The sequence below is a fragment of the Protomyctophum bolini genome (genome assembly GCF_963924005.1).
Source record: "Protomyctophum bolini genome assembly, chromosome: 22".
Classification (NCBI taxonomy): Eukaryota; Metazoa; Chordata; class Actinopteri; order Myctophiformes; family Myctophidae; genus Protomyctophum; species Protomyctophum bolini.
Window position 1 is genome coordinate 33,915,738 of NC_137883.1, and position 10,669 is coordinate 33,926,406.

The following is a 10,669-nucleotide window of genomic DNA, read 5'->3' on the forward strand; positions in this document are numbered from 1 at the left end:
ACACATTATTTTCAGTACCAAACTATATACAGTATGCATCAGTTTAGCAGACACTCCAGATAGCCAGATCGGCTATTTTCCTCATTCAACTAGGCGTAAAATCATCCATTGCGACGCCATCAAGGCTTTAGCCAACTATACATTTTTTGCAGACAAAATCAACTAAAGATTCAATCGATTAAATATAAGATTTTTTTAGTCGACTAAATCTACAGGTGATTTTGTCGTAAAAAATATTTAAACTATACATTTTCAGATGACTAAAATAATATGACAAAAACTAAATAAAATGTTATTTAATCAGACCAGTGTGTGTCCAGTGGAAACCTCGTATGAATCTGATCTCAGGTCAGAATGGGTTAACCCACCCAGGCAGTGTTGTCCTTCAAGTAGCATCCTTTGTATTCGATGGTGTTTGGGTGACGCAGCTGTCCCAGGAACTTCACCTCTTTGATGATGTCCTGCCACTTCTGTCGAAGACGCACAGAACACAACAAGAAACACCGGGTTATTAGGCCTCACTCACACCTATACATCTGCGACATACTACAGTCATGTCCAGCGGGTGTACTTGTACATCAAGCTGCCTCACGCTACAGAAACAGGAGATAGGCCTCATGCTACAGAAACAGGAGATGCCCCTATATGGGCCTCATGGCTTGGCAAGGTTACTTACTTACTACTTACACACCTATACATCTAGCATACAACAATGTTGCATGGTAGATGTAAACAAAGGGTAAGTGTCATGGCCGCCCCAATGCATTTCCAATGGAAGCCGTACAACATGTTTGTTGTACGGCTTTCGGCTGTGTTTCGACTGCCCCCCTCCCCCTAATATAACAAAAATGTTGTGTCAAACCATGTGACTCCCATTGGAAATGCATTGCGAGCTTGCAACAGTCAACAAGTCTCATGCATCAGCTATACATCAATCTGTTGTGCAGGTGTGAGTCAGGCCTTACGCACGAGCAAGACGCACAGAACAAAACAAGCAACACAGGGTTACGCTGAGCAGGTGTGTCGACTGATAATAAGGCCCTGACACGATGCAAAGCGTCGAGGCACACGAAAGGCATCGTTTACGACGGATGCAGCCTGCACGCCAGAGGCGGGCGGAGTCAATTAGACGCATCGAAGACTGTTGGCGCGTCTCACGGTGGCACGGAAAACATCCAAAATGAGTTGGAGGAGCGATGCATAAAGGACAGGTAACCTCTTTATTTCTTGATGTGGGTCAGTGACGCTTTCAGTGAGTCACCATGGCTGTTATAGAACGGACACATATTGGGATGCCCAAAGCCTGCAGTCAGAGTCACAGACGTAGGATTAGTCACAAACGTCACCGCTGTGAAATCTGTTCTCCGCATTTGACCCATCTCTCTAGGAGCGGTGAGCCACGGCATGCGCCGCTCACGCTTGAGTTGACCCCCAATCCAACCCTTTGATGCTGAGTGCCATAAGGGAGGAGAGGGAGGCATTGGGTCCCAGTCTGGTGTGACCCGGCCGGGACAGTGGCCTTGTGGTTAGTGACCTCCCAGCTTCAGGGCAGACACTCTAACCACAAGGCCACTGTCTGGTGCTGCATGGGGCTATAGTAGTTTGGTCTAAAACAAAATACAAAATCTAATATCAGATGATACCGTATATGTATTGATCAACCACTACTACTGTAGTTCATACACAGGTGCAAGATGACAATTGTAATTTATATCTTATCTTATATCTTCCATATCTTCCCATTAAAATATAACTGTCTCAAGTTTCATCATTTCAATGGCGAAGTTCATGCACGAAAACTTTTACAGAGTGCATGCGTGCGTGTGTGCCTGCCTGCCTGCGTGCGTGCGTTACCTCGGTGGTCTGCTTGCCATTGTAGGACATCTTCTTAATGGCCACCACCTCATTGGAGTAGGAGTTTCGGGCCTGTAGGATTAGGGAGAGAGAGAGAGAGAGAGAGAGAGAGAGAGAGTTGAGGTCAAACTGCTACCATTTATAATATTAGATTCCCTCAAATGAATGATTGTACATTTGAGGGGAATCTGCCTACATGTGTTCACATCCATCCATACAGCCTGTTCAGAGTGTTGTGTTCTGTTCACAATGGGGTGGCCAAGTCATAGTATTTCTTTTTGTATAATTTATACATTTATAAAACATCATAAAACATTTATATAAAAAAATAATTTCATGTATGTCGAATCAATTTCGAAAGACCCTCGAGGGCAAAACGAGTCACTTAGTATGCGAGGCGTGTGTTTCTCCTTCGCTGCAACAAGCATCACTTGATTGATTCTCAACTCGCTGATATCAAGGACCGTCGGTTTGATATGCATTGGCCCATTTAACCCATTCTGACCTGAGATCAGATTCATACGAGGTTTCCACGGGACACACACTGGTCTGATGAACCCATTCTGACCTGAGATCAGATTCTAAAAATGTCAGTCGTTCTTCGAATTTAAAAAAAATAGCAGACCTACAAGCTCGTATCGCGCCACTCGGTGGCGCGATATGAGCTTGTAGATCTGCTATTTTTCAATAGCTAAAGCATAACATGATGCCAACACCAAAATGGGTGCCCGGTCAGAATGGGTTAACTCCAATGGAACCCAGTGGATGGATCCATGGGGTCCATTTGGAGCCGTCTGTGCACTCTCAACACTTACAGACCCATTTGGTTCCTAACTATTATATCTGTGGCTTCGGGGAAGAAACCACACAACTCCAAGATGTACATTAAAAAAAAAAAAAAAAAAAAAAAAAAATCAGGAAATGAAGAAAACCTTATATATTTTCAAAACAAAGCAACAATGTTCAATTTATTTTAACCTATTAGTCTTTAGAATAAAATAAAAATGTTTTAGTGTTTTAGTCTAGTTTTAGTCGACTTAAATATCATAAGATTTTAGTCGACTAAATCTACAGTTGATTTAGTAGACTAAAATATTTTTTTGTCTGGCCTTGCGATGCCGTCGTAATGACAGATTTTACACTTGCTGAAAATAGCCGATCTACAAGCTCACAATGTGTCGACACAGTGCGACACGTGAGCTTGTAGATCGGCTATTTCCAGCATGCAACCATGTGTAAAATGACTTATACTGGATCTCTTGTCCACTAGTCCCTTCCTAACATTTTAGTCTAGTTTTTATTTGTCGACGAAATGGTCAGTATATTATTTAGTCTCAGTTTTCATCATAGCTTATGAGCGATGAACCCACATTCAATTACAAACGGGAATAGCTGCTGGAAAACAGGGAATTCCCCGAAGTCGCCCATTCCATTCATCTGATTGATCCCCTACATCGCCGCTGCTCGCCGTCGGTTTTATGCGTTTCTGAGCCGTTCCTCTCCCGCTGCTGTAATTAATGTATGGCTGGTACTGTACATGAACGAGTCATGTACAGTGAGTACAGTAGTACCGATGAATTATGTAACTGCATGTATGAGCTAATAATCATTGTAGAAAGAAAGGCAGTGTGTCAATACTTACAATAGGCTAATTCACACAACACACACACACACACACACACACACACACACACACACACCACGACGGTACGCGCTCTGCCATGTGCCGTCGGCACGTTTTGAACGCAGGGGTAGTTTTGCCCTTGTTCTGCACTTAACCCATTCAGGCCACATGACGACGGGAAAAAGTCCTAAATCCGGACAGTTTTCTGAAATACCTACCGATATGTTTCTGTATCAGTTATATGTAATTGGCCACCGACCCCCCCCCCCCCCCCCCCCATCTGAAAATATGATGTTCCAGGGACCCCCCCAGAAGCAAAGATATGAGTTAAAAACGTTCGCTCTGGAAGAATATTCAAAGATTTGCGCCACATTTTCACAACTTTTCAAAAATATAGCAGACCTACACAAGCTCATAGCGCGGCACTCGGTGCCGCGCTATGAGCTGCTATATTTTTGAAAAGTTGTGAAACCTAAGTATAAAATATAATGCTTAAAACACCTAAAAGGGGTTCCCGACCGTCGAGAATGGGTTAAACAGAGTTCCGCCTGACATGAATAAAAAAGCCCTTCACATGCATAAACCATGCGTGCATAAACCATGGCTGCAAGCTGCCTCGCATTGCCATGACTATGCATGCATATGTGATAACCTACTTACTTATATTAACCCATTTTTGGCGGGACCCCCTGTTGGCGTTTTATAAGCATTACGTTATGCTTTATAGCTATTGAAAAATATTATATATTTTTGAAAAGGTCGTGAAAATGTGGCGCAGAGCATTTTTAACTAAAATATTGGAACAACATATTTTGAGATGGGGGTCCGTGGCCCAATAGAGATAATTCTGGGGGTCCTTGGCATGAAAAAGGTTGAGCACCACTGACATAGAAACGTGTTTTTTCAGAAAAATGTTAGGATTTAGACGCCTTTTTTTCATCGACCTCAGTCCATAATGTGTTAACAACACACTAGTATGCACGTGCGCGTGTATAGAGGCTATATTATAGCCAACTTGGACACGATTACGATGCAATTCAGTTTACGTCGATGGCGATCAAATACAGTATAAACCACAGTTCAATTTCTATAATGTTTCTACCCGAGTTGATTTGGTCATGGCTTTATACATCTGAGCAAAGCAACTTGGCTAAAAGCTGAAGCTAGCTAGTGACAGTGTGTCAGGATGTAGCCATGGCCCATGACACTGGAGTGTGTGTGCGTGTGCGTGTGTGTGTGTGTGCGCGCATCTGTGCGAGTGTGTGCGTGTGTCCTCCCACGACCCAGCGGTTGTAATTATGAGTCATTATGGTACCAGGTACCATAAATAACCCCCCCCCCCCACTCCACCCCCCCACTCCACCCCCCACCCCCCCGCACCCGGAAGACTGCCGGAAGTGCAATTATAACTCAATGGCTCGAGCGAGCGGAAGTTTAGCCTATAGCCTATAACCCGGTTTGAGGTACTGACAGTCCTACATTCTGTGTCTGACTCTCCAACTCTCTCCCCCTCTCTCCCTCTCTGTCTCTCTCTGTCTCTCTCTCTCCCCCTCTCTCCCTCTCTCCAACTCTCTCCCCCTCTCTCCCTCTCTCTCTCTCCCCTGTCTCTCTCTCTCCCCCTCTCTCCCTCTCTCCAACTCTCTCCCCCTCTCTCTCTCTCCCTGTCTCTCTCTCTCCCCCTCTCTCCCTCTCTCCAACTCTCTCCCCCTCTCTCCCTCTCTCTCTCTCTGTCTCTCTCTCTCCCTCTCTCCCTCTCTCCACCTCTCTCCACATCTCTCCCCCTCTCCCCCCCTCTCTCTCTCTCTCTCTCTCTCTCTCTCTCTGAGACAGCTGTCTCAGGAGCAGTGGGGGCGTGTGCCCCCAGCCCTGCATCTGGTGGGAAGGATGATGAGGCCAAGGAGGGAGGAGGCAAGGAGTCAAGGAGAGGAAACCACGGAGGTTATAGGTTAGGGAGGAGTGAGGAGAGGTGAGGAGGAAACAGAGGAGAAGAGAAGAACAGAACAGAGAGAAGAGGAAAGGAAAGAGAAAGTAGAGTATAGAGGAGAGGAGATAAGGAGAGGATGCTTCCTTCCCTTCCTCCTCCATGCAGCCGTAGAATCAAAAGGCGCTATAAGTAATTATAGTGATGATGAGATTAACCCATTTTGCGCGGGAACCCCTTTTGGTGTCAGCATCACGTTATGCTTTAGCTATTGAAAAATAGCAGATCTACAAGCTCATAGCGCGCCACCGAGTGGCGCGCTATGAGCTTGTAGGTCTGCTATTTTTGAAAAATCGAAGAGCGACTGACATAGAAGACATTTTTTGGAATCTGATCTCAGGTCAGAATGGAAAACTGTCAGGATGTAGAAGACATTTTTAGAATCTGATCTCAGGTCAGAATGGGTTAATAACGAAGGATTGAGAGAGAGAGAGAGAGAGAGAGAGAGAGAGAGAGAGAGCACTCAGAGGGGAAGCTCATGGTGCCTAATTGCATTCAAAGAGCTATGAATCACTACAGCTGCATTGACGCCGTACAGTATAAGGAATGTTTTAGCCATACAGAACTCCTTCCCTTAAGAATAACACCTCCGCGTATTCTGCCTCATTATGTCCCATTTTTAAAAATTGATTGATTGAAAATTTCACGTCACAGCCATGTAGAGTATAGGTAATGGATTGCATTGTTTCCATGCATTTACAGTATATACATTTCAAAGGAAAGCACGAGTCAATACAGAAACTGCAACTTTGAGGACGAAACCATTAAAAGCACTCGTTTATATCAGGGTCCTCCATTTTCAACTGGAGGCCTAATAGGCACAATATATGGGGGCTTTCCCCATGTATCGCCATATATGGGGATTTTGAGTGACGAAAAAGTGCACGATTCCATATTTTTATATTGCAAAACGACGCGCTTCTTGATTATTCTAAAACGTAATAGCCCAAGATCTCTGTTTAACCCATTCTGAACGGGAACCCATTTTGGTGTTAGCACCATGTTATGCTTTAGCTATTGAAAAATAGCAGATCTACAAGCTCATAGCGCGCCACCGAGTGGCGCGCTACGAGCTTGTAGGTCTGCTATTTTTTGAAAAATCGAAGAATTACTGACATTTTTATAATCTGATCTCGGGTCAGAATGGTTCATCAGACCAGTGTGTGTGTCCAGTGGAAACCTCGTATGAATCTGATCTCAGGTCAGAATGGGTTAACAGCCACTGCCTAGATCTTTTTTTTTATATTTATTGATTACAGTTTCACAACGCTGTTCTGCAACGCGTCTGTGTCACTCCGGTTGCCGTGCGATGAAGTCAACATGGGGGAAAACCGGAAGTGAAAAGTCAGCTGGTTTATGAATCTATAGGAACACAGATTTTAACTCTTTTTCCAGGCTGCGTTTTTGATCAAAAACAGCTTGATTTGCGGCTATGATGGCCAGTCCAGATATTTACATCCTTATACTATAAATATAAAAGTCTCTGCGTGCGTGTGTGCCTCAGCCAATTGAGGCTCAACCAATCAGGCTCTGCCAGTGGGCACATGGGAACACAGACACAGATCTCCATGTGGGACACCGACCGGCTGACAGTTAAACACGGGTGCTATGATGACAACGTATATCGTTAGGTTCCCAAGTTGCATCGTTCCCAACGTGCAGGTCTAGTTGTAACTGAATGCCTGGATAACTCCTACACAGCACAGTGCATACAGAGAGAGAGAGAGACACCTACACAGCACAGTGCATACAGAGAGAGAGAGAGGAACAAGGACTCACGAAGTAGACGGCCCCGAAGCTGCCATGGCCGATCTCGTGCAGGTCGCAGAAGACGTCCTCGGGGTCGTCCTTGAAGAAGAGGTCGGAGGTCGCCTCGGCGTCCCGGGCCCCTCCCCCCTTCCGCGTCGACGACGGCATCATGTGGCGGGGGCGGGCCGGGCGCGGCGCGCGGCCGCGCTGCTCACACACACACTGCTGCTGCTGCTACCGCCACCGGGCGACGATGGACCCCGCATTGGCCCCCTGGACCTGGTGGTGGGGAGGACACACACACACACACACAGGGGTTCAATGATGATGGACCCCGCATTGGCCCCCTGGACCTGGTGGTGGGAAGTAGATTATCCTAGGTCGCTCAACGGAGCCGAGACAGGCCTTGTTTACAATGTGACACGCGACAGGCCAACAGCACACACACCAAGGCCCGCCCCTGCTCGATCATGATGGCAGAAGGCCCCTCTCTGTCCTGATTGGATGGAGGCTGGGACACCTAGCCAAAGGTTTTTTCTTTACCCCCAGGGGTTAACTGTGGACAGGGAGGAACTCCTTATAATGGTCAGTGTTGTAATATATACAACATGCTGTGTATACTTGTACATGGTAGTTGTACGTGAATATACAATGTACTTGATAATGTATTGTGTATACTGCCTGGAGAGTAACAGACTGACTTTCTAGTTAGCCACTGGAGCCATCTCAGAGAGCAAGGTCAACTTATGTCTCAGTGGCACGTCATGAGGACATGTGGATCCAGAGCTATATATGTGCTGTATTAATGTAATAAACTTTGTGAGCGTCTTAGCGTGATACTGTCTGGTGTCATGTTATTGTTCTCCCGGACTGGGCCCGTCTGTCCGTCTGTCCGCCGCCGAACCAAGGAAATATTCAACCGGGTCGGACTCGTCACACACCAACCTCAGCCTACACACACAGGACCGGTCTGTCAGAACCAGACGAGGGTCCAGTACTTAGTAAATAGTATCATAACAGTCAGCACACTCTATAGTAGGGAGCATTATCACAACAAAACAAAAAAAGAAGTGATACGACATTTGAATTAAGTGAAATCAGAGAAAGAGAGAGATGGAGAGAAGACAGACAGACAGACAGACAGACAGACAGACAGACAGACAGACAGACAGACAGACAGACAGACAGACAGACAGACAGACAGACAGACAGAGTTGGGACATGGTGTTGTGTACATGATGTGACTTGACGTTAAAAATGTGATAAAATTGACAATTCAAATCATAAAGTGGAATGAAAGATCACCGACAGGAAGAGTGAATGCAGGCCCTGCCAAAAAAGATTGCATGGATGCACATAATTATTGACACACACACACGCACACACACACACACACACACACACACACACACACACACACACACACACACACACACACACACACACACACACACACACACACACACACACACACACACACACACACACACACACACACACACACACACACACACACACACACAGCTTAAATGGGTCAATGTTGACCGTTGTCCAGACATACTGATATGATCTAACCTTTTAATCACAGACAACATGCACTGCTTCCAGGAATCTCCATATCTCTGTGTGCGCGCGCATGCTTGTGCGTATGTGTGCGTGCGTGTGTGTGTGTGCGTGTGTGTGTGTGTGTGTGTGTGCGCGAGCGTGTGCATGTGTGTGTGTGTGCGCATGTGTGCGTGTGTGTGAATGCGTGCGTGCTCAACATTGCCATATGAAGGCAGATCAGTGGATGGTTGCTCATGCGAACATGCCACGCCGTCACACACACACACACACACACACACACACACACACACACACACACACACACACAGAACAGCTGAAGCTGAGTCACTGGGTTCATCATATAAATACATAATACATGGACGTACACGCACACACACACGCAGTCACACACACACACAGTCACACGCAGACACACGCACGCACGCACACGTGTGTCTGCGTGTGTGCAGACACACGTGGGTGGGTTAACTGGAGCAGGGTATCAGGCCGTAAACACGCTTGATGGCCTGGCGGCATGCAGCGCTTGCGAACGTGCCATCCTTCTGCTACAGCTGTGTGTGTGTGTGTGTGTGTGTGTGTGTGACGTGTGTGTGTGTGACACGTGTGTGTGTGACGTGTGTGTGTGTGTGTGTGTGTGTGTGTGTGTCTGCTGCTTGCATCAGCCCACCCCCTCTCCACAGTTCTCTGTGTGAACTCTCTGGTTATTCCTGAAATAAACCAATAAATAAATAAAGATATGATGCAATCCTTTGCACGTGGGCTCATCTTAACATCGTCTCATATAAGCGTTGTGGTCCAAAAAGAAACATGTTGTCTGTGTCTCTGTGTCTGTCGTTTACACGACAGTCAGTCAGTCCCATTTCAAAATGTCACTAATTCAGCAGCAGTATAACAACAGCGTTTTCTCTCAGTCAGTTGGTTCTTCATATCCATGTGAGTGAAGCGGCCGTCAGGGTGACATGTTTATTTATCAAACACAGTTCTTATGAGGCGATCTAAAATCCCCCCTATGGGGATTACTTACAATGCACATATAAAAGGTCCATGAACCAGTGGACTTAGCGCCCCCTACTGATATTGACGTCAGACTTCGGTGCTCTGTCTATTTGACTTTGTGTGTGTTGATGTCAGTCATTCAGTCAGTCAGTCAGTCAGTCAGTCAGTCAGTCAGTCAGACAGACAGACAGACAGACAGACAGACAGCAATCTCTGTGAGGACGACTGAGTGAGTGACAGCGGTCCAGGCACCTTGGCTGGTAATCCAGTCTGGCAGTGTGCCGCGGGTTCGACTCCCGATCCCGACGGCCTTTACTGCATGTCACCCCCCCCCCCCCCCCCCATCTCTCTCTCCATTTACTGTCAGCCTACTGTCTGTCCCTCTATAAACAATAATAAATATTGGCATCAAAATGTACTTAAAGTACCAGAAGTAGAAAGTACTCATTTTATGTAGAATGTCCAATTTCAACTTTTCAAAAGTATATACCAATATTTTCTACAAGCTCTACATATTATCTACGAGCTCACAATGTGGCGTATATCGCGACGCATTGTGAGCTTGTAGATCTGCTATTTTCAAAATCCTGAAATGTATACAGGTATAATATAGGGCTGAGGTCGTAATCGTATGTTTTATAATAATAATAATAATCCAAGTATAAACTAATGTTTTAAAATAAGTGTAGTTGAGTAAAAGTACAATATTTGCCTCCGAGATGTACAGTGGAGTAGAAGTAAAAGTACTGGAAGTTGGAAATACTACCGAATACTGAAAGTACAGTATTTAACTAAATGTACTGGGTTACTTTTACTCCACTGACGAGTGAACCACGGACGACAGGAAGCTGAACCACGGACGACAGGAAGCTGAACCACGGACGACAGGAAGCTGAACC

General features: G+C 45.8%; 1 protein-coding gene across 1 annotated transcript in view; it reads right to left on the reverse strand.

Moving 5' to 3' along the window:
- The window catches only part of taok3a (TAO kinase 3a), a 109,536-nt gene that overhangs the window by 47,659 nt on the left and 51,208 nt on the right, over positions 1-10,669 (reverse strand). Inside the window, 2 exon segments of the mRNA XM_080755703.1 lie at positions 369-470; positions 1,855-1,926. Of these exon segments, the coding sequence (XP_080611829.1) occupies positions 369-470; positions 1,855-1,926 (174 nt within the window).